Source organism: Gigantopelta aegis, chromosome 6 (assembly GCF_016097555.1).
Source record: "Gigantopelta aegis isolate Gae_Host chromosome 6, Gae_host_genome, whole genome shotgun sequence".
Lineage (NCBI taxonomy): Eukaryota > Metazoa > Mollusca > Gastropoda > Neomphalida > Peltospiridae > Gigantopelta > Gigantopelta aegis.
The window spans coordinates 37,570,546-37,597,431 of NC_054704.1; the positions used below are offsets into that span (position 1 = coordinate 37,570,546).

At 33.9% G+C, this 26,886-nt stretch overlaps 1 protein-coding gene across 1 annotated transcript in view; it reads right to left on the reverse strand.

Moving 5' to 3' along the window:
* The window catches only part of LOC121376522 (cadherin-related tumor suppressor-like), a 152,424-nt gene that overhangs the window by 61,879 nt on the left and 63,659 nt on the right, over positions 1-26,886 (reverse strand). The window contains exons 2-4 of the mRNA XM_041504417.1: positions 24,728-24,923; positions 23,639-23,982; positions 19,457-19,658 (exon numbers count right to left, since the gene is read on the reverse strand). Of these exons, the coding sequence (XP_041360351.1) occupies positions 19,457-19,658; positions 23,639-23,982; positions 24,728-24,923 (742 nt within the window). The remainder of the gene's footprint in view (positions 1-19,456; positions 19,659-23,638; positions 23,983-24,727; positions 24,924-26,886) is intronic.

Sequence of the window (26,886 nt, forward strand, 5' to 3'; positions counted from 1 at the left end):
ACTAACTCATTAACCTTTGACACGGCCAGACAGCACAAAAACAAATCAGACCATCGACTGATTTTCAATAATAAACATTACTACCAGCAACTATTTAGAAAGGTTTTGCTTCTTATTTACAAGGTAGACATTTTGATACTACAGTGAAACCTCTCAAAACTGGACCCTCTGTAAACCAGAATTCCACCAAATCCGGAAATTTTTCACGGTCCTTTTTAAAAAATCATAAACTCTCTAAACTGGATACCTCTTGAATCAGGACATTTTACTTGGTTCCAAGGGTGTCCGGTTTAGAGGAGTTTCACCATATATACTAAAATCCATATCTTCCCAACTCTTACGGAGCCAGCTCTGGGTGGGTAGAAAATATCACCAAGTTATTCATATAACATAAAATTATATTGCTAAGTTAAAAAAGTTCACCAATTGTTTGTAAAATTTGTGATTGGTGAATTTTGTGAGTGGCAGGGCTAGCCCTGTCTTACCAAAACAAAGATCAACATCACTATTCCAGTTGGCCGAGTTAACAGTTTGGAGTTGGTACTCTCTTAACACGCGTGCCAAAATTAATATTTTCACAAGCATATTCAAAACAAGCCACAAATGAAAGATAACCCATTGACCTGTCTTACAACAATGTGAAAATTCTAATAATTTCTCTTCTAATTAGGACCGGGAAAGAAGAAAAAAAAAGGCTCACAGAACTTGCCAGATTAATATGTTCAAACAAACCCCACACAGAAGCAGACGTGTGTTTTTGCCATCAGCAGATAATTTCCACTCAAGAAGAAAAAGCATCGAAATGACAAAATTACATTTGCCAAAGCTTCAGGCTGTAATGGTGTAATTTTAGCTGTTCTGACAAGGCTGTAAAATACATTAGTTTTAATTGCTTTAAGTTTTTTTTTTCACTTATATATTACCAAACAAATTTTTAAATTACAAATTCAAATACACTTTTTAATATGTAGAAAATTTGCAGCATTGAACAAACACCTGTCACATATTATTTTGTCAGATTCTTAACTAGATCATTTTAATTTTTTTTATAATTATTTAATCATTGAAGCAAATAATTATAATGCAAAACAAGCCCAAACAATTTGAGCAACAGAGAGGTTATTCCTAATAACTAATCTCAATGACGAGCAATGAACTTCAGTTGACCACGACAGATATATCAAAACCGATTACTTTAAGATAAGTATTTAAATAATCATTTTATTAAAATTATCGTGAATTGCAAGATGGAATTAGTACTCTAACATAAAATATGTGCCGGTATGTTATAAAACATTATTTTCTAACAAAACATCAAAACATTGGGCATCATTACTACTATGGAATGTAAATCCCAATATATTCCCAATTGTTTTGGATACAATTCATTTGAAAGTTCTTTCACTAACACAATATAGAGACAAAACTTAATAAATGATGAACAAGATATAAACAGAAAACACAACTCATTTGATTACAGATCTGATGAAATATATAAAAAATAAGTACAAATGGATTTTTTTTTCTCAAAATTCCCCTCTTCTGTTGTGTCAAAACTTGCATATTGATAATAAACAAAACCAGACTTTTTCCATGCAAAGAAGAAAAAAAAAAAAAAAAAAAAAAAAAAAAAAAAAAAAATTCACAACACTTTTCAGAATTATCTGTCAAACATCAGTATCTAATTCTGCAAGCTACAAATTCTTGTCTTGTACATAAATATTTTTAGAATCTTCCATAATATGTTTCGGATGTATTTATTGTCTTTTGTCAAGTACAAAAATATTTTCTTAGTTTTGTATGAGATTTTCAACACATTGACTAACAAAACTCTTGGCAGATACCTGCATGTGAAAAGACTGAAGATAATCAGTGCAGGCCAAATCAACAGAGAATCATTCTCATTGGCTCAGTAGTTAAGCTACCATATTTAAAAGGCTGATCTGTGCACAGTTCAATACAGGGTGGGACATAGCCCAGTGGTAAAGCGCTTGCTCGATGCATGGTCGGTCTGGGATCGATCCCTGTCAGTGGGCCCATTGGGCTATTTCTCGTTCCAGCCATTGCACCATGACTGGTATATCAAAGGTCGTGGTATGTACTACCCTGTCTGTGGGATGGTGCATATAAAAGATCCCTTGCTGATAATTGAAAAGAGTAGTCTATGAAGTGGCGACAGCAGGTTTCTTCTCTCAATATCTGTGTGGTCCTTAACCATATGTTTGACACCATATAACTGTAAATAAAATGTGTTGAGTGTGTCATTCAATAAAACATTTCTTTCTTTCTTTCAGTTCAATACCGGCATCAGTGATATAATGGTTAAGCCATCAGACTTAAGACTGGTAGGTACTGGGTTCTCATCCCGATACCAGCTCCCACCCAGAATGAGTTTAACGACTCAATGGGTAGGTGTAGGGCCACTACACAGACTTCGCTCTCACTAACAACTAACCCTTAACCCACTGCCCTGGACAGACAGTCCAGACAGATGAGGTGGGTGACCAGGACAGCATGCTTGAACATTAATTAACTATAAAATTAAATGAAATAATGAACAACTCAATGGATTGATGTAAAAGGCTACTACATCAACTACTCTTTTACTAACCAATAACCCCTGTACTGTGCAGACAGCAAACACAGCTATGATGGAGTATGTCATGGACAGTGTGCTAGAATTTTAATTGCATATAACCAAGAAAATTAATAAAATTAAATTAAAATAAACAGGAGATTAATAAAATAAAACAAAAAATCAACAAATGCAAAAAATATTTAAAAAGCTCTAAAAAGTATGTAGCAAGAACAGTGGTCATGACAAGATTCAATATACATCATACTAAATCGATCTTGAGCATTTCGCAGGCATTTCCTATGCTGGACACAATACAGTATTCTAGGGTTTTTTCTTTGCAGAAACATGCTTACTCAAAACTGAGAAAGTGTTTAGTGTTTTGGTTCAGTGGTGACACACTTGTTGAAAATGTTTCCATCACAAGACAGGAGTGAACAGCTGTGCCTGTATGATTTATTGGCTACAAGTGATGTCACACCAAGGATTTAAAAAAAAACCCAAAAAACTACACTGAAGTGAACCCTTCTACTGAAATACTCTCTGCTGAACATAAACTGTAAATTATGTTATTAATATATTGGCTGCAGAACTAAATCAGTTTACCAAAATATTCTCAGTTTATTAACAAATGAACTGAATTGCAAGGTGTTTATGTATGATTTAATGACCAGAAATGATTCAACACAAAAAAAATCATTTTTTTTACTAATCTTAAACTGAATCATTTGACCAAAATATTCTGTGTATGAACAAATGGTCTTTAAATTACTGTATTCATATATTATTTACTGGCTACAAATAAACTGAACTGAAGACCTATACGAAAATATTCTGTTTGTGAACAAGTCATATTAAAAATAAAATAATAAAAATACAAAAATACATTTAGCTGTCTTTTTATTTCTCCTATCTGCTCTAGTCTACTCATTCATGAGTCAGTTCTTGTGAACAACTAGGCTACATTTAACTGTTAAATAAAGATTGAATAATTCTAATTTCCAGGCTGCTATCTAGTTTCTTGGTTTGGGAGCTGTTTGTGATAATGTCTGGGCCAGGACGTGGCAGGTGGCAGGCAGTGTGGATCAGAGTGGGTATATGGAATACACTATCAGACATCTCCCATGTGGGTATGGAGTTTACTATCAGACATCTCAATTCTCCCATTACTTAGTGCCAGACTCAACATCAGCAACGTTATTCAAAATAAAGACACACAGCAAATTATTAATGCTTAGCAACTCTTTGGAGGGGCTCCTTTTAGTTAATTTGAAATCATTTTGTCAGTAACACTGGAAATCCAGAATCAAAGACTGTACAAGTTGCATTCACCCATACCCATTCCACAATTGGGAAGAAAAGTAATTAATAAACCTCCCCAGCACATTATTTAAACTGTGGCATTTAGATACCTCTAACATAATGTAACTTGATTTATACAGCAATGGTTCTTAAACCTGGGAAAGGAAAACAAAATATTGGTGTAGGGGGTAGTAGGGAAGAGTTTGTGACTGAGCAGTGAAAAATGTTGGAATGGGGGGGGGGGGGGAAGAGGGTCTTATTATGAAAAAATAGGAAGTTTGAAGCATACATACCAAAACATTTAACACCACCACTAAAGCACATTGATTTATTAATCATTGCCTATTGGATGTTATACTGTTAAACATTTGGTAATTCTGACATATAGTCTAAGAGACGAAACCTGTTACATTTTTCCATTAGTAGCAAGGGATCTTTTATATGCACAATCCCACAGATAGTATAACACCTACCACATTCTTTGATATACCAGTCATGGTGCACTGGTTGGAATGAGAAATAGCCCAATGGATCCACCAATGGGGATCGAATCTAGATCTACCCCTCATCAAGTGAGCGCTTTACCACTGGGCTACATCCCACCCCATGAAGCTTAAAGGTTTTAGAAAAAACCACTTCAACCACGTAAGTTACTCCCAATTACCAATACAGGATCTTTAATACACAATTTCCCAGAGGCTAGCTTGAATTCCAGATATAGATATTCCAGTCATGTAGTACATGTTATACAGGAAACTAAACTCATCTACTGATGGGAAAATATACTGCAATCCATCATGTCCAAAAAAAAAGTCAATTAAGGTTGATTTCTTAATATGAAATTAGCACACCTCACAGTTAACCATTTCACTACCAGAATTTGTGTCCATCTTCCTTTTGTACCCTGGATAAAAACTAATTTTAAATTGCCTTCCTTTTAGCCAGAGGCCAGAAATAACTTAAATGCTACCAAAACCTGCAAGGAATCTTCTATACCTTCAAGGCAAACACGGTGCTGGTTTGTCAGCACACTGACGAATACCTGACAGGTGAGAAAGGTCACATGTCCCACAGACACAGGTGCTTTACTGGCCTAACTTTAACTTTACTACATGACAAATGGCACACATATTTAAACTTGTCTACCAAGACCACTCAATGGATGTACTTGATGCAGCTTTCATATATTAGCAGATGCTCTTTACAGAGAAGTCAAATTTAAGACCATACAGAGATATAATAAAACAAAACTCTTTTTGTTTAAATTGGACTCTGGCTAGGTATAAATATTCTCTGTCAACACATTTTTGTGGAGGGGTTGATTAGACAACCAAAGTTTCTGTTTAATTTGGCCTCACGGTCATTTTACTTTTCTTCTTCAATAAAATCAACTTTACTGTCTTAATATTCTGTATGAGATGTAAAAAAAAAATTCCAGCTATTAAGAGATGTCAACAAGAAAAGATTGATTAATGTTTGCTCCTTTGACCGAGACCAGGTGAGCCAACACTATGGAATTGACCGTTTGAAGATATCCATTAGCAAACACCACAGACCAAGGCTGACCGGTAACAATGAAACTATTAGTCTTCAAGTGACAATTTTGTTCCTAAGTAATTCCACTTTTGAATTACCCAGTATTTAGCTGGAGGTGATTTTCTACCTCAAGTATTGAAAGCACACTTCTCCACAACACCAGTGACCATTGTTGTGACAGTTTTGTGGTAAATACTACGGTTTCTATATTCAATGTCATTGTTGTGTGGTAGTTTTGTAGTAAACACTATAGCTTCTATATTTGGTGTTATATTGTTGTATATACTGCTGACAACACAACCAATGCTTGATTCCCTCAGCAAATATTCTCTTTTGACCAGTCAGGACACAAACATTTTACTGTGTAACTAAAGAAGCAGTTTAAACAATGACAAAACATTAGCAAGCATCATTTGATTAAATACTACTGTTGACATAAATGAAAGGTCAGGGAAAGAAGAAGGGATGTGGACAGATAAATTAATGAAATGGATGGATGGACAATAAAATAAACACATGGATAGAATGTGATAGATGGACAGATGGATAGCTAGGTAGATAGATGGATGAATGAATGAATGAATGAATGAATGGATAGACTGATTAAAGGATGGATGGCTGCAGGGGATTGATGAAAGTATGGATGGATAGATGGAGGAGGGGATTGATGAAAGGATGGATGGATAAATGGATTAATGGCTGGTTGGACAAACAGATGGATGGACAAAATAATAGATGAACATCATGGTCATATAGAGACCATGCCAAATTTAAAAAAAAAAAATGAACACAAAAATATCAAAATGTAATTTGGTAACCTATATGCAAGTAAAAAAAAAGCTATATAGAAAAGGTTGACAATTAATAAAATGATGCAGTGTTTAAACTGCCATTCACCAAATCACTATGTGTAAAGTAGAGTTGAATTTGTTGACTATATCAGTATTCATTTGAAACTAAAAGCTATTTTGAAAATTGTATGGCCTTCACAGATCTAGTGCCATACTTGTTGTTTGGTTCACTGAAACTTAACTTTGGAGATTGATCTGCCAAACAAATTCTGATCAAATTTGCCAAATTTCTAATAATTGTTTGGGTCGAAACTCTGATGATGGCAACAAAACAAAAAGTAAAAAAAATATGTATTACCATTTTCTGTAAGATACATTAACATTAAAAAGCATTTTTGCCACTATTTAATTAATGCAAATATATAATTCTAGCTTCACAGATGTCACTAACTATATAGATTCTGAACATTGATTTTGGGGCTTTACTCCATACAAGAACATGACTTTGCATTTATAAAAACACACACCCATATCCAAATCAATTACAGAATCAAATGAGAGATATAGAGATCATAACATATGCTATGTGGAAATTATTAAATGCTTTCTGAATTTCTTCAGGAATAATTCACTTCTCAATGAGTTCCAAACATTTAATATTGTGATTATCTGTATGATTATGTGTATACAAGCAAAAACTGAGAAAATTTGTATTTTAAATTTTATTTTAATTAACTGTCAAATGACAGAGTTTTACCAACCTATAGGTAGATCCTATAGGCTTGTGAAATGTAGAGCCATGTAAGAGATCATTATAATGACACATATCTTAATATTACACTTTATTCTACTAAATGTTTTTCTGTTAATTTTATCATCGTTATTATTATTATTATTATTATTATTATTATATATTTAAAGAGACATTCCTGAGTTTGCTGCAATTTTTAAGATGTTATCGACTAACAGAGACCTTTTAACGATTGTAATTACTTATCAAATATATTTTTCTGCATAAAATATTAGTGTCTGTATGTTAAACACGTTTCTGATCGTTCTAATATTTGTACTAGGTTAAATTTTATTTTATTTCCTAAAATATATTGTTTTGTAAGTACGAAATTATTTGAAGACAAAATCCAGTTTGGGCTGCTTACAAATATTAAGATGACCAAAAACACATTGAATATATAGACACTGATATTCTAAACAAGAAAATATATTTAATATGTAAGTTTAATCGTAGAAATATTTTATTAGTCGGAAACATATTATAATGCAACAAACTCAGGAATGTCCCTTTAAACCTGTGATAAACTGTCAACTTTGGCATTAGTAAAAGAAATTAGAACCTATCCTTGAACTATCTGGATTAACAAAACATAGAGCAATAATCATGGCCTTTGACAAACCAGTTGTGGAGCACTAAATTCAACTGAAAACAGAAAAATGACCCATTGGGTCCATTGTGAAGGACTGATCTTCTGACCTATCACACCTCAGGTGATTTGCTTTACCACTGAGCTATATGTATATCATGTTCCTGGGTGACAATTTTAGTTTATAATGAAAACAAGATGGTGATGATAATGTACTCTGAGCTACAAAAAGCTGTAATGGTACAAACAAGTATATTATTTTTACTCTTTTCACTAGAAGTGAGTAATCTCGCTATAATTTGTGATGGCAGCGGCGGTAGCAGCTAAACATGTAGTAAAAGTTAGGTTCAAGTGGTGCACACAATGGACCGTTCCGTTGACTGGTTTCAAATGAGTGTCATTTTGAAGGTGGAAGTGTCACACCACTGACTTTTTTAAAGAGACGAATTCCAAAAGAAAAACCTCTAACAATTCCCACAGCTAACTGTCATTTTCCCCGACAAATTACTAGGGAGTACAGTCATATACATTCAAGGCAGAGTAAACGTCCTGACTTTAGATAACTCTTGTTTATGAATTGTGCACCTGAATAAAAGAGCTTGTACGGAATTAATTTTAAAGAAAAATCTCCAGCTAGTAAAGTGGGTTAAAATGATTAACGTCTACACAAAAGAAGTTCTTCAGTTTTTGAATGTACCCATTTATTAGCTTTTTTTGGCCAGCATAGCAATTATTTTGTGTGTTGTAGCTAAGTTTGTTAATAATAACAGACCTGTTAAGTGTGTTGGGGGTATTTTGAGTCATTTAGCCTGACCTGTACTGTGAATTAAGGGTCTCTTTTTTAACAGAGATATATACAGTCCTTTAAATGATGTTTTAAGTCACTTAAACTCATCTATAATTTTTTTTATTATGATAGACTTCTAAATAAATTAAAACATTTATTTTGTTTAATGACACCACTAGAGCACATTGATTTATTAATCATCAGCTTTTGGATGTCAAACATTTGGTACATCTAACATTATAGTCTTAGAGAGGAAGGAAGGAAGGAAATGTTTTATTTAACAACGCACTCAAAACATTTTATTTACAGTTATATGGCGTCGGACATATGGTTACGGACCACACAGATATTGTGAGAGGAAACCCGCTGTCACCACTTCATGTGTTACTCTTTTCGATTAGCAGCAAGGGATCTTTTATATGCACCATCCCACAGACAGGATAGCACATACCCAGTACCATGGCCATTGATATACCAGTTGTGGTGCACTGGCTGGAGTGAGAAATAGACCAATGGGTCCACTGACGGGGATCGATCCCAGATCGACCGCACATCAAGCGAATGCTTTACCACTGGGCTACATCCCACCCTCTCTTAGAGAGGAAACCCACTACAATTTTTTTCCATTAGTGTCAAGGGATCTTTTATATGCACCATCCCACAGACAGAATATCGTCCTCCAGAGTCACGTTAACCTTATCATTAATTTACTAAATAACATGCTTCTTTGGTTTATTTTTCCAAACATGAACAGACATTTTTAACCTTTCTTTCTTTTGACAGAGAAGTTCAAATTTCCTACTCCATTGTTGTATGTATAATTGGAGTGCAGTAGCTGTAGGTGCTTGTATTGTGCTATCAGTGTGACACCCTCGGTATATTATGCATGGTGTGAATCGCAATACAACATGCTTCATTTACACCCAGTGTAAGTGGTTTTCCTTCACAGAAAGGCTTACAAACAGATAATTGGACAAAATGGCTGTAGGTATAATATAATGTATTAAAAAATCAGTATAAAGATGAGTGTTGTTATTTAACTACTGTGAGTTTAGAAAAAAAGATAGTTTTATCCTGAATTTTATCCTGCCCAATGACCGTGCATGTGTATAAAATTTGCTTGAGTAGCGCTTATATTTTCTAAGAATATACAAGTAAACACAACTCAACATATACCCAGTATTTAAATACAAAAGTTATAACTATCACTGTTAAACATTTAATGTAAACCATTTATGTCAGTTCTGTGGCTGTTATTGCAGGTGAACAAAAAATGAACAAATATAAACTTATTCTTGATTTGCATTTACTGATTAAATAATTTTGTCTTGTTCTTGTTTTGCATATAAGGATAAAATAATTTGTCTTATTAAAACAGTACTTTTGGGGGTTTGACAAATATGTATTACCGTACATGATTTTGACAGAACATTACAAAAAGCCACAACAGCATGCAAAGGAATGGTGGCACTGATTAATGTGCATGACAAACATATTTATGGAATGTTGCACAACAAATGGGGAAAATGCCAATGTGCTAATGTGATTTTCTTATGCAACACTAGCATTGGGTAATATTCTATATGTTCAAACTGTACATATTTCCATCTCTTTCACAAAGCTGTACTTAAGGTGTTTAAGGTTTTTGTGAAAATGTTAAAAAATATAGTATCACAATGTATGGCATGTGACACTGATTAATGTATATGTGATTTATAAAATTAATTTAAGAGAAAGGTGCATGATAATAGAGTAATCTATCTCAGTCTGAGTCGAAATGCCTGCAAGATACAGTTTACTGCTGTAAGCAGGACAATTATTCTATTATGACCAATTCAGATACTGTTTAACAAAAGGAAAATATTAATTTTTAACCCTTTTATTTATTTCATATTTCAAAAGCATGTTTAAGGTTTTTTCTGGCTTTTTATCCAATATTTCAGTGTAATGAAAGAAACAAAATGTTTGATTTAATGACACACTCAGCACATTTTAATCATAGTTATATGGCGTCAAATTAGCAGCAAGGGATCTTTTATATGCACCATCTCACAGACAGAACAGTACAGAGCATAGCCTTTGTTATGCCAGTTGTGGAACACTGGCTGGATCGAGAAATAATACAGCTCAAAGAGCCAATTGATGGAGATTGATTCTAGACCATGCAAAAGGTGAGAGCTTTACCACTGGGCTACCTCCCACCATGAGTTTGAACAAGACGGAATCATACAGAATAAAATAATGTGTGTGTTTGATTAACTGACATAATCCAAACATACTAACTGAAATGCCAAACCTAAGCCTACCCAGAGAAATAATGGATTACTGAAACTTATTATAAAACCCTACCAAACACAGGTTTTTTTTTAATATAGTGTAGTGAAAAATACACTTACACTGGCTACAGAAGACTTGGGGAATACATACACTGAAGAAGAACTGGTAGTATAAAACTAAATAAAAGATTTTTGATAGAGTGGTAAAGTCTATTGGGCAGCAAATAAGAGGTTGTGTTGTCAAATCCTTTTGGATTTTCCCATGAAGGAGAAGTAATAGACAGTTAAATAAAGGAAAGCGTACCCCCCCGGTTTGCTGGTAGCAGCGGGAGGTGTTTTCATGCATAGAAACTTTTAATGTACATGTGTCATAATAGAGTAGAAAAGAGAGGGCCTGTTGTACTCTTAGTCGAGATAATTATCTTCAACCTCTTCATGCACAAGAAGGATAAACACACTTCACAAAGAAAAGAAAATCTACAGAAAGTTGCAGACGTCAAAATTAGAAAATTTTAACACAAGCCTGACAAGGGTGAACCTATAAATATGTACCACTGTTGGAAAATTGGTAATAATGTTAAAAAATTTGATCGTACACGAGGTATTCATGATATGCATCAAGTACTGGTATCAAGTTATTTAGAACCATACGTAACATGTAGTTTTTAAACAGATTCTGTGTCAAATGTCTTAAAAATTCATACTCAATTGTTTTTGTGTTGTTTTTTTGTTTACATTTTCAAAGTACAATAACATCAGTAATAGAGAGGTTTAGATTGCTTATGCATATGGCAATGGGTATTTGTGACATCACATTACACATATATGTAACACACTTGCAAAATTGCTGTTTAGAAAAGATGTGTCTGCACATGTGTATGTGTAACAATATGCTATGACTGGATAGTTTATTTCTATAATAATCAATCAGAAAATCAACTATTGTATTGCAATTCAATCCATTGGCGTTTGATGCTGTTAAAAATGTCATAAAGTTCTAACAGGTCGGCTAAAGTGCACACCCCCTTGATCAATTCAAGATATAACGATTTATTTAATCTGGCAATCTGAATTAAACTTTTATACAAGGTGTTTATGTATACGATTTTGCCTCTGTTATAACACAAAACCATGTAATACCTGACCTTTCAAATAGACCTCTTTCACATTCCATTGCGCATGTGCCCATTGTGGGGTAATTTGAGGACGCAAACCGCGAACTCATGTGAGATCTCACAAAAATAGACCTGTGGACAAGTTGGGGGGCATAGACAATGGGAGGCCACGCAATAGGAATGTGAATATCACTAGGGAACCTGAAAATTCTGTCGACATCCAACAAGACTTATTGGAGACACTTGTGAATTATTGCTTATCACAAAATAAAAAATATTTTGTTGTTAATGCCCGACAAACCATTGGTTCGGATTCGTATGCAATAAATATCGGATATAGGCTGAAATAATATTAATGTGTGCGCACGTGTATGTATGCAGATATTTATTGTATTTAACATGATTTAAATATTTATAAAGCATTATACAGATAAATACATTCAGGATTCTTGTTGGGATTTCTTTTCACCAAGTTATTTAAAATTTTGTTCGGTATTTGGAATAAAATTAAATGATACATGTCAAATTTGAGCTATGGTATATAAAACATTAGAATCAGGCCCGTAGGAACGATCTCTGGAGTTGGGGGAGGGGAGAGGGCACAATCGGTAGTGGAGGGACACAGTCTAATTGGGGGGGGGGGGGGGGGGGGGCAAAAGCTATATTTTAAACTGGGTTTATAAAAGTGGGGCCATAGTCCCCCCTCCAACGTCTCAGTTGCTACCGACCTAAGAATGGTCAGAAATGTAACTGTATTGCATATACAGCGATTTAAACTCGAAGCAAGATTATTTAACCTAAGAAAGATGTAAGTTTTATTTATAACAGATTAGACTAGACAACAGCTTGATAATATAGCTACAAACTCAGGATGGTCTCTTTATTATAAACTCATGAGGGTTTATTATGCGCAGTCATAAGGTACCAGTCATAAGGTACTTCGTTTGAATGTTTGAACGAACATATTAAGTACCATGTCAGGCCTGTAGCCGGGGGGGGGGGGGGGGTGTGTGTGTGTGTGTGTGTGTGTGTGTGTGTGTGTGTGTGTGTGTGTGTGTGTGTGTGTGTGTGTGTGTGTGTGTTTCAGGGTATCAGACAATCCCCCCATGCAGGATTGAGAGTTCCACTCAAATGAATTTTTTTTTAGATTTTACATATAAAAGTCCTTATCCCCAAATGACCAGGATAACGTAGCAAGAACGTCTGTCTGAGGTTCCATTTGCTGAAGGTTCGATCCTCCTCAGTGGGCCTGTTTGATTATTTCCTGTCCCAACCAATGATTCATCAAAGGACGTCATGTATGCTATCCTGTTTGTGGGATGTGAGAAGTATGCCATGTATCATTTATTATAAATACATTGGTACGACTGAAAACAAATGGTTTCTTGTCGTGGCTCTGTGATCAGGCCATTTTACATGCCAACCACAACTTAATGCAACTTGTTAACATATATTTAGCAAAAAATGTGTGTATTATTCTCGAGTGTAACCGGCGTCATCTATATATATATACCCCATCCCGCCGGCATTTTCGGCTCCGCGCCTTCGACACTTGCATTTGATGAGTTCCGTTTACATGAAATTTCGACACAACCACACTAATCATGCTGGCTACCGGCCTGAAGTTATATAAAATATTCATAAGTTAGATCAAACATCAAATTAGGATCATATTGGGTTACATGGGTCTACCACTCTGGAAAAGTTGTTGAACTTTATGTTATGTATAATCATGTACGTTATAAGAACGTGTGATACTTGCATACCATATTGATATATAGGACTTCTCCCTATGCTTGTAAATGTGTATCAAAGTACTGATGGTATTGCTAACGATCTCGACCAATGTTCTCAGGTACAAAATACAAAATAGTAACCGAACACTATTGTACATACAGATATATGTTTACTTCAAACTGATCTTCATGTAAAGAAGAAGATGACATCTTCTAAATTCAAAACAAACAACACAAACAGCCGCGTTTACTCGGTTTCTGACGTCATGCTAAGTTTCAGCGTGTGACAGCTCATATATGTTTTAAAACTTCGTAAATATCAGATATTATTTCAAGTGAAGTTGTATGTATCTGATATAAATGATAGTGAAAATAAAATAAAATAAAATAATAAATAAAATAAGATAAATAAATAAATAAATAAGTAAATAAATAAATAAATACATAAATAAATAAATAAATAATTTGTGGATAGACAATTAACATTTATTAGTAGTTGTATGACTGTCTTTTTTTAATGAAATGATAAGGAGAAAATAGAGCTGTGATAAAGGTCTATGTGAGTTAGGGGTTTTAATGGGGTTTTTTATTAAATTTTAAATACTGATACATGTGGAGAATTAAACATCACTGGTAAATCCACGTGAATATTTAACTATAATTTTAATTGTTAAAAGTAGCAAACACATTCCATTAAAGTTAATTTTATTGTATGAATCTTTTAATTTTGCGCTGTTAAAATACCCTTGACAGGCAGCTCCAGAGACTTCGTCTAAGTTAATGTTTCACTGTTTTTGGTCTTAAACCATTCCAATGTAAACTTTAGTTGACCGTTTTTCGCAGCCATTTCAACATCTTATACGAAATATGTACATTAGTCGCTAGAGATTCACAGCTCCTACTAAGCTACTCACGACGCTCATGACAATTGTCGATCATGCCCCCCCAATTTGTATATAGCCTCGATACTGTCTAATTCAGCAAGGGATAATACTCTTCATGCACATGCACAATGGGAATGTGAAAGAGGTCTATCGTAAATAAAATGAACACACGTCATCATTACTTTGTGAAATTTAATAATGGCATTCACACAAGTATTTTCACACACTTTAAAAAAACCCAACCCTATTCTTATTTTTAAAATTGTTGTGCATAAATGTCAATTTTTTTATTTATTATTATACCATTATCCTCACAACATTATTAATATTAAATATATATTCACTACAAGTTTGTAATCTTCACTTTACAAAAACTGACGTGTACTATGCAGACATATCACCGATAACTGATATCATCAAACACTAAATGTATTCACTATATGTAGATGTACAAATACATGTAAGAAATCTACATCTCTGTAACATTTTTAAAAGATTTTTTTTTTTCAACTTTTAGCTTAGAAAAAAAAAAAATCACAATTTGTATAATATTCCACATTTTAAAAAACATTTCTCAAACTTTTAGTCCGATTCAAGTTTCAAATTCAAAAAGAAAACGAACAGAGAATTTAAATTCACACTGACCAAAATGTTTGAACAGGTTCAAATGGCTACCAATTTACAACTGGCCAGATGACAAACCTATTTGACCCCGGAGTCAACACCTTGTGTCTTTACCCAGTTCCTTAGAAGCTGGCTCTAAACTAATTCCTGAAAATCCTCGGCACAAACATGAAAACTCTCAGATCGCCAGTTTAGCACAAGGACATGAAAAATACACCACCACTCTCTGCTTGAATCCACAACACGAGGTTTACCTCCAAAACACCAATCAGTTTCAGGGCATAGTCAAAACAAACAGAGCCTTGTTTTATAGGCAGTAGTATCCCATAAACACATTGGAGGCCATATTATCCCAAAACATACTAGTATTTAGAGTTTCTGCTCATCTGGTTTTTCTTAAACACAAATCTGTAACAGATTACAACAAAAATAACTACCACCATTTCTTTAAAAATTATACCTATACGTGTGTTTAATAGTGTGTCCATGTGTAATTAGAAAAAAAATTATTCATTTTGTGGAAAAGGTACTATTTTAAAAATACTGTTGTAAATACTTTTTTTAAATTTAATATTATGTTCATGAGTAGTCTTTGCCCTCTTACTGCTCAAGTACAAAAATGTATTTTAATGAGCGTTTTTATCACATACAAAATAAATGCACAATATACAAGGTTGTCACCCCCCCCCCCCCTCCAAAAAAAAAAATGAACTCCCAACATTTTTGACTGTCAATATTTATATCCTGTTGCAAACAGATCTATTTATAAAACCTAAAAGGGAAATAGGCAGTTATCTTTATAATCTGAACTTAAATGTACATATATAGTCTGAGTGCATCAATGCCAAGTCTTTCCACTACAGTTTGCTGAGATTTCCAACTTCCTTTCCATTGTTGACTCAGTATCTTACAGGACAGATTATCTATAAAAAAGATTACCCAAAAGAGACTATTTATAGAATGGACCAAGTAAAACTGACTTCACACAACTTAGTTAACTCCATCTAGGACTTAGCATATTTGTTTGATATTCATATTTGAAATTCTTTTATAGTTCTTTTATCACTAAAAATACATTGAATGCTAATATTTTTCATTTTGTGACAATAGTGCGTTTAGATCTGAATTTCCAGTTAAGATAAAAAAAACCCATAATATAAATTTAATTTTACAGAAAAAACAACTACATTGTTGTTATTTTAAAACTGTTCTCTTGTTCTCCCTATGTTCAAATACACCACAATGATGGCTCACATGTCATGCACAGTGAAGACAGAAGTTACATAAACTTAAGTTCCAAATGATCGTGAAATTACTTTGGGAGTAATATCAATGAGGCCAGGGCTGTATTTAAATCTTAAAGGCATACTGTCACAGATTTAAAGACCTTATTTCTCTAAAAATGGATAATAAATAAAAATTACTGTAATTGTTGGAAACCATATCTAGCTATCCATCACCGTAACTGAACCATGATGGAGTGAAATTCAAGTCAACCCTCCCAGCAATTTTAGTATTTGAATTATGGACCATGCCATAATTCAATTATTTTTACAAAATATCATTAATAAATGGAGTATGGTGGTTATGAAGATGGTTGAATAAAGTACATTTAGGGACAAACCAATTTTTTTTGGTTCAGGTAATACTTTATTAGACCATTAAATAGGTCAGTGGTCTGTGACAATATGCCTTTAAAACCAAGAAAGAAGTGGAAATGTGATTATATATGCACGTTAACAAAATTTAATTTAACTTCGAGCAAATGGTAATGTGGTTGAAAAACTAAATAGACAAGACACACATCATTCTATGGACCTATAGACTTGCATTATGCATTGCATACCAGCCAACCTGTTGCAAATACAGAACACATTATTGTTAAAATTAAAGTTTGTTTAATGACACCACTAGAACACATTGATTTATTGGATGTCAAACATTTGATAATTTTGACATATAGTCTTAAGTAGAGAGAAAACCCACTACATTTATCCATTAGTAGCAACAGATTTTTTATATGCACCATCCCACAGACAGGATAGTACATACCATGGCCTTTGATATACCAAAAATAATAGAGTGAGCACCTACGGGAATTGATCCTATATCAATCATGCATGAAACGAGTGCTTTACCAATGAGCTACATTCCATCCCTTATACATTACTGAATTAACAGCAGTGAAGGAAGGAAACGGTTTATTTAACGACACACCCAACACATTTTATTTACAGTTATATGGCGTCGGACATATGGTTAAGGACCACACAGAGATTGAGGGAGGAAACCCGCTGTCACCACTTCATGGGCTACTCTTTTCGATTAGCAGCAAGGGATCTTTTATATGCACCATCCCATAGACAGGATAGCACATACCACAGCCTTTGATGTACCAGTCGTGGTGCACTGGCTGGAGAGAGAAATAGCCAAATGGGCCCACTGACGGGGATCGATCCCAAACCGACCGTGCATCAAATGAGTGCTTTACCACTGGGCTATGTCTCGCCCTCTAACAGCAGTGAAGTTTCTCTAACTTAGAACTAGAGTGGGTTTTTGACTCTCCACAAGATGAAGTTATAGAAATGCATTTTACTGACTTGCATTAAGCAACATTTTGGAAACACAGAACATATTAGATTATACATTATTTATTTAATAACATTAAAAGTCTCTTTAACTTAGAACAAGAGTGGGTTTTTTTTATTCTCCAGAGGTGAAGTTACAAAAATGCAAAGCAAATTTATAGAAATGCAAATTGAATTTATAAAAATTACAGAATGTGAGTTATCAGCCTCTTAAACAATTACTGACTGCATGTGCACAAATAATTTGATCTCAAGAGGTTTCACACCACTCAAGTCTGACTGTCATGACCTGCAAAACTAAATGTTTTCGACACTGTTCAGCTACAGATAAATAGCCACCAACAGACACCATGACATGTTTAAGGAGTCTTTTGTCAATGCACTGACATGGTATACTTTTCTTTGGCCACCAGCAGCCATTCTACACACAGTGTTGACAAACTTGTATTTTAGATCAAAAAGAGATCTGGGCAAAGAGGGCTGTTTGGAGTTCAGAAAGAACATCTTGTCTGTCAAGCATGAATAAGTTATCTCCTGGAAGAGGAGAGTTCTGTCAAGCATAAGAAAATTATCTCCTGGAAGACAAGACTTCTGAAACATCTCAGAAGTGCTCTGTTGACATATTTGTAGAGGTAGACATTAACACATAGCTGAGAAAAACATGCTATTTATATTTCAAACAGTGCAACAAAAACCGCAATAAACAAAACTTGTCAGATAAATACGTTAGAGCTAGGCATTAGCTGGGATATTATTTAGTCACTGTAAATAGTCGAATATAACACTGAATATTATTTTAAATAAATAGTTTTAAAATGGATTACAAATTAAATAAATTTATAAAGAAAAGGAAATGGTAAAAAGCATTTGGTTAATGACACCTCAGCACATTTTAAACTATGGTTAATATTTGGTGTGTAACAGTACTTGGTTCATAAAGCATCATTGAGGAATGTTAGATTCAGGAAACAAGTACCAGAAGCTAATTTAGTTTTTTTAATGAATTTATTATTAATAATGTTTTTTAGAACTCACTCAAGCTTACATCTGTTGTACTAACATTGATAATTTTAGCTTTCATGGAAGACTAGCATGTGCTAATTAATCATTATTTTTAAATTAAAGCATTTACAAAATAGACTACAAAAGGCACTTCAGTTATGTCCCTAATGCATACAAATATGTCTTTATAATAAATAAAAATATCCTTTCCACTGACATATTTTGCTTCTTTGGAAATACTTCAGATGTGTTACTTCAGATGTTCTTTCCATACACAAAATACTTATATTTCCCTACTCTATAAATGCATTATTTGGTAAGCCACACCATAGACAAACTCTTAAATTATTAGAATGTTTTTCTAAACATTTACCAAGCAAACTGTAACACTGACATTGACAAAAGGTTGGCCTCTGGGATACATGGAAAACAACTAATTGGTGTTATCCCTTAATAAACGCAGTATTTATTACTACAATTACTACAATTTGCTTTCTGAAATGAACATATGTAGCACTATTTAACATTGATGATCATATTTATTACTACAATTTGTTTTAAAAGTTTGTTTTGTGTAACGACACCACTAGAGCACATTGATTTATTAATGATCAGCTGTTGGATGTCAAATATTTGGTATTTTTTTACGTATATAGCAAGGGATCTTTTATATGCACAATCCAAAGACAGGATAGCATATACCACAGCCTTTGATACACCAGTCATGGTGTTCTGGCTGGAACGAGAAATAACCCAATGAGATAATTTGTTTTAGAAGACTTAACAGAGTTGACATCTGTGGCACTATATAACATTGAGTAGTGTATTTATGACTACAATGTGTTTTTAAAAAAACCTCACCAGAGTCGACATCTGTAGCACTGACGTTGAGGACGGTGGCACCAGTGTGAGCATTCTCCCACATCTCCTGGCTGTACGACATGGGATCAAACACCGGCGTGTTGTCATTCACATCGTTCACGTTCATGTACACTGTCACAGAACTCGACCGCTGAGGACTGCCACCATCTTTAGCTATCACCTTCAGGGTATAAAGCTGGACCTGTAGGGTGAGGATAACAGTATAAAGATAATTTTATTTTTTAAGCTGTATCTTCATATTAAAACAAAACATTATGTTCAGTATGCAAAATTAAGTATTAGAGATATGCATGGTGATTCTATAGAGAAAAGGTCACTTACTCATAAAGCTCATAAAGGTCACTTACTCATAATGTAATTTATTCCTAAACACCACCTTTTTCAAGATATTCTAGACAGATTTTACAGTAAAAAAGAACATTCATCACATATTATCACAAATGAGTCTCCAACACAGAAAACACCAAAAGCCGATGTATTTTCCATGTTGGGGGGTGGGGGTGGAGCAGGGCTTCATTAAACATTTATTCCAATACAAACATGTTATTTATAATAATTAATTAAACATTAATTCACTATAATTAATTCTCTATAATAATTTTTTTAAGATGTTTTTTCCCACTCCATGTTTCTTCTGGTGCCTGTATGTTTCTCCTGATGAAAAATAGATAGAAGTGAACAAGAAAGTGAATTCAGCAAAGTGACAGACATGTCACAGCATATTTTCTACAATAGTTTTTAAAGTTTTTCTTCCCTCTATATTTCTTCTAGTACCTGTATGTTTTTTCTGGTTATAAAATAGATGGAAGTGAGCAAGAAAGTGAATTCAGCAAAGTGACAGACTTGTCTCAGCATATTTTCTACAATAGTTTTTTAAGTCCATCCCCCCCCCCCCCCATTTTATGTTTCTTCTAGTACCTGTATGTTTTTCCTGGTTATAAAATAGATGGAAGTGAGCAAGAAAGTGAATTCAGCAAAGTGACAGACTTGTCTCAGCAAATTTTTTATAATGATTTTAAAAGTTTTTTCCACTCCATGTTTCCTCTGGTGTATCTATGTTTGTCCTGGTGGAAAACATAGATGGAAGTCAGTAAGAAAGTGAATTCAGCAAAGTGACAGACATGTCACAGCATATTTACAGTAACAGAATAGTTCATGGGTAAGTAATTGGTTTCTATTCCAGTAGAGTCACACAAATGAGAAAAAATATATCTACCTGACCTATCTATACTTAACAGAATAATGTACATGAGGAGTGAGAAAAGGGTAAAGGATTAGTTCCTATTCAGCTGTCACAGAAATTATTCCACCATACTACTTATTTAAATCTCACATACAAAATGTACCCATAAAATTGTGATAGAATACAGGGAAAAGTGGATTATAAGACTTGCTTTCTATTATATAGCAATACAACAAAATTAACCCACCATGCCAGACATCAGCTACACCAATATTTTGGTTCAAAAGTACTAAGAAAATGTAGATGAAAATGTAGATTTTATCTGTGTCACAAATACTGTCTGCTCACACCACCTACCTTGAAAGATGAAAATTACTTTTGACAATAAAATCAGGAAACATTTGCAGGTTCTTGAAAAGTATGTGGGAAGTGATGGTGGTAGTAGTTTTTTTTAAATAATGTTTTATCAAAGAACAGTGTTTGAGAAAGTCTTTAGCCCTAGCAAAAGTTTTGGCTAGTGTCCTATGTATTATTGTAATATAGCTGATAATTTCTACTAGACCAGAACACAATTTTACTAGTCAGTACCTACAACAAAAAAAAATAAAAAATAATAATAATTTCAGATGACACTAAAATCTGGAATGCTGGCAAAATCTTGACCTTTTTCATCCTTGTATATCCACATCTGACAAATTTAATTCATTAGTAGAATAGTGCACAAGTACTAGAAAAATGTGGATAAGGAATTTGATTCTATTCTAGAAGTGTCAGAAACATGAACAACCACACTGTATGTTTACATGACATATCAGGACTAATTAAGTAGTGCAAGAGTAAAGAACTGGCTGCTGTTTTGGTAGTGTCACAAACATGAGTCCCACAACATTCCACATGACTGCATTAATAAGCAAAGGGTTAAAGGTGACCTATGTAAATCTGAACTACAAAACAAAACCTTTGCAGAAGGAAGGAAGGAAATGTTTTATTTAATGACACACGGAACACGGAATAAAAACCGTCACAATGGCCTTGAATAATAATTGTTCAACCAAAACTTGAGAAAGAAAGAAAGAAAGAAACGACGCACTCAACACATTTTATTTATGGTTATATGGCATCGGACATATGGTTAAGGACCACACAGATATGGAGAGAGGAAACCCGCTGTCACCACCTCATGGGCTACTTTTTTCAATTAGCAACAAGGGATCTTTTATATGCACCATCCCACAGACAGGATAGTACATACCATGGCCTTTGTTACATCAGTTGTGCAGCACTGGCTGGAACAAGAAATAGCCCAGTGGGGATCGATCCTAGATCAATTGTGCATCAGCCGAGCATTGTACCACCGAGCTACATCTCGCCCCTTAAATCTCTACACAAGGCAAGACATTGTTACAATATCAATCCTGCTTCCATGGGTTACTGCTTTGGCCTTTAAGAAGACTGCCACTTTCCAGAACAATACAATACAAATAAAATTCTCAGCTGCATTCCCAGTTCAAAATCAAAAGAATATTTACTTCACTAAACATCTCAGCTATGTCTTAAATTAACAAATTTTCTTCCAGAGGTTGTAGGACAACCAAAACCCCACCAAAACTAGAAATGTGTGCATGCACCATATGATTATAAAACACCAATGAAATAAAATGGATAATAGTATGTAAGCCATGCATGGCATTTCTGTTTAAGTACCTTAATCCACATATCTGAATTAAAAATACAACTGTCACTCAGTACAGTGGCTAAACCAGTTGTGTGAAAAAGACAAACATTCGGATTCAAATGGATTTAAAATTGGAAGCATGAAAAGTGACAAAATCTTAATTTTGGCTAGCAAATTAGTGATAAGACATCTACTATATGCACAAATAAAGAGTAGCTTTTAAATCTTTTATGTATTATCTGCTGATGCATAACAATTTATAAATTTGAAGACAAATACCTAAAACCGATTCTGTTTTAGTCATGATTACTCATTCCATATTTTCTACCCACTTTCATGTGATTTATTCAACTTTCAATTCTAGTTGTACTCTACACACAATTTATGATCTTTGATTCAACATTCCCCGAAGTCTGTCTATACAATATTCAATAAAAATGTATTGCCTTTCTCAAAATAACTCTCGTAACATGGCCAGCCAGCCCATTTCATAGCCATGTGAATCAAGTACCACTCGTATGTTTTATATTTTGACTCTTGCTTTATAGCCTTATCGTTAAATGTGTAATAAATCGAAATATCATTGTCAGCTATAGTGTTACACAAGACACAGTGTCTGCTTTAAAATCCTCTCCCTGCAATTAAAATCTTATATTTGTCACCACAAGTTTCAACAATAATAATTCAACTGATATAAAACGACAGTCTGCAAGATAAAACATGTAAGTAATTACCTATGCACAAGTGCTGTATCAAATTTATAAAACAAGTTTGTGAACGGTCTTATGTCATAAATCTGATATAGCACAATGTGTAATAATTTATTTATTATCAGAAACACACAAACAATGGTTTTCAATTATCATAACTGTGGAACCCCAAGTTCTTTGGTTATAATCATGTTTCAAAGGCTATGAAGATATCTCATAACAGCCTATTGTAATAAATATGAATAAACATGATATACATGTATAGCTTGATAGCCAATTGGAATTGGTCAGCATCATGTAACTATGTAGCATGAATTTGGATTTGGCTATATGCACTCTTTTGATAATTTATAATTAAGTAGTAGAGGTGAAACGTGTGTTGATTTAAAAATGAAGCTAAAATCATTGAAATTTAATAATTAAAATGTAATTAAACGTTCTCACAATAGTAACAGTTTTTGCTTAAAATATCTCTTGGACTCTACCATGGATAGAGATATAAATGTATCACCAGTCAGGGTTCTTTCCTTCTAGGAGAGAGCAGGGAGGAAACTAAAAAACACATAGAAAACCATTTCCGGTTAAACTCTCACCTCTTCAAAATCAAGCTGACTGATCAGTGTGATGGTACCAAGTGAAGCCTCCAACTGGAACTTGTCCTTTCCCCAATCAGATTCCAGCTCATAGGTCACCTGACCATTTGAATCATCATCATCATCAGTTGCACTGATCTGTGCAACTGTGGTGCCGATGTTGGTATCCTCTGGGATGTCAAAGGAATACATAGGCTGTGTGAACTTGGGCTCATTGTCATTTTCATCAAGCACAGTGAGGTCGATGGTAGATTTTGATGTGTGACTTCCATCAGTGGCCAGTGCTTCAAAAGAATATGCTGACCGGCTCCTCCTATTCAAACGTTTTTGTGTTTTCACTGTGCCTAGGAAACAAAAGGGATATTTGTTTAACTACACATCACCATATTTTGTGCTCTGGCTATTTTGTCATCTAACATGGATCTAACCTATCTAGATAGCAAGAGAAAGCATTGAGCTGCCATATAGACTATTCCTACCAAAGAGCAATTACGGATCTTTTATATGCATTTTGTCATTGTCAGGACAGTGCATACCATGATGTTTAATCTACTAGTCATAGTGAACTTGCTGGAATGGGTGAAAAATCAGATAGGTCCACTGAGAATGACAGATCCCATGATCAATTATACCTCAGGCAAGTAGTCTACTGAGGTACATCCATGTCCCTTCTGTACCCACAAAGTATAAAAAACATAAAATGGCTGTCATATATAGTTGAATTTGCTATGAAGTAACTTACCACTTTTTCTTAACAACTATTTGTATACTGAGCAAAGTCATCTTCAAATACCGGTCTATTAAATGCACATCAAAATATATCCATTTTGTATTCAAATTAATGCATCTGAATCTGTTTATAGATACCACCTGTTGATCAAGGTGATATTTTGCATATTTTTATTATGGCTTTGATAGACAGGTTTTATTTATTATTATGTAATTTTCACATATGAACTGCACTGCTGAAATTCAAAATATTATACATGTAGTGACATCCTCTCTACATGTCTGAACAAGGTAGAATTCAAGTTATCTGTCCTTACATCTTTTTTTTGGGTGTGTACCATACTGTTTGACAAATCTTACCATCTTGTGCAATGGTGAAATCCTCTGATCCATCTCCACTGAGAGAGAGCTGGAGTGAACCAGTTTGATCTGGATCATACACATCCACAGTGAAGACATTGTGTCCAGGAGGCTTGTTCTCAGGCACAGACTTGCTGTAGAAGCTGCTCACAAAGATAGGTGGAGTGTCATTCTCATCCACAAGAGTCACTTGCACCTGGAAAACATAAAGAGGTGAACATATAATAACGAGGTTTAGATTATTGTACATTAAGGATGAAACTTTTCTACCAGACAAAACACATAAAATGAATATTTGATTCCAATAGAAGTGTGTTGTCCTGAGCATGACTTTTGACCTGGCTAAGACTCCTGCCGAAGTAAGACAGATGAATAATAAGCATAAATATACAGTCCGGGTTTGTTCATTAAAGGATCGGAGAATGGTTAAGACCATCATAATTTGATCTATTGGAGCACAGATCATAATTACCTAACCAAATGGGTCCTTGTTTACTGAACATCTTCAAAATGGGACTTTGGACAATTTTTTAAAATGTGTTTTTGGTACTTGAGAGCTTGGTTTGTAAAAAACTATAATGTATGGTGTGATGAAATGGAAATACAAAATAGAAATGTATTAATCTGGAGGGGTATTCTAATTAAATAGGAAAAAGGGGATAAGTTTTCCAAAAAGAAAAAAAAACCTACAAAAAACTCCCAATAATACTCAAATGTGGCATTTTGTTATCTTTATAAACTAGCATCTTATTTAAAACAATAATGTGCATATTTAAAAAATAATAATTTAATACTCGCAATTAATTGTGAAAAACTACTTAGTTTTTAACTACTATATATGCATGTATATATATCTTTGTGTGAAATTGGTTTCAGTATTTAGATAATGACCTTTGGTTCTTTTCATGTATTGGATTTTACCTTTTAAACATTATGAATGACATAAAATAATACCAACATCATTCAACAACAACAAGCTATTCATCATCATTAACTAAGCTGCCAATATCACTGAAACATCTCAAAAGATTACATGTAAATTTAACTTTTTACTTTCGTCGAAGATTCTGTTAACACGAAACTGCCCTAGACCAAACACCAAATTCCTGATAGACGAAAGAAGTGACAGCTTTGCTACGAATGTGACAAAGCTTAACTTATGAGTGGATTACAAGTTGGCCTTCATCGACTGGGATCATGAGAAAAGCCTTGATGAGGTGTCTACAGTTTACCTAGAGATGTAACACACAAGCATGTCTGCAACAATGTAACAAGGCCATGATCACTGATCAAGCTTTGATCTCTGCCAAACGTTCACTGTTTAGTCACAAAGCAAACAGGCAAGAAAGCACTTTGTGTAGTAACATCCACCTACAGAAATATTTCTTTATATATAAACCAATGAGAAAAAATCTGTAAAATTTTCTGTACAAACTGAACATTAAGATGGTGGCAAAAGACATCTTTAAAAAAATTAGGTAAAATTGCATGCAGGAACTTAACCTAACAAATCCTTTCTTCTACATAAATCAGAGGAATTTGTTTTTCAATGTGTATTGAATTAAAGATATGATATAAAATAAAATACAATTTTTGAAGGTAACAGGACCTATCTCTAGATAAATTAAATGATAGATTAATCCTTTAAAAATCTATCCCCAAAATTACAATCCGTTTTCCAAAAATCAGAAACAAAATTCACCAGTAAGTTACGCCATATGTATTCAATTATAAATCATTAGATTAATCCCTTTTTACGTCCATATATGTATATTTAATGTTAATGTAATTTTTTCAAATGTAATAATACCAAACTGAATTTTGTAAAGGATGTCTCTTGTGTAAAATTATCAGAATGGGAATATTGCTGACTCACATCTGATTCTTTAAGATAATTCATGCGCTACAATTATAAACTATTAAAAACCATTACTAATATTAAAGCATATGCAGATTAACAGATCTTTAATTGCTATTTTCTAAGACCCCCTGCTGCCTTACTGCTAAATAATCCAAGCTGTGAGGGCTGCTATGCCATGTACAAGCCATATCACAGCAGGAGCCACTAGCGGATGCACAGATCAATGTTGCATATGCCTTAAGCAGCCATTTAGGGAAAATAATAGCCAGTCCATAAAACAGCAATAAAACTTGGTAAC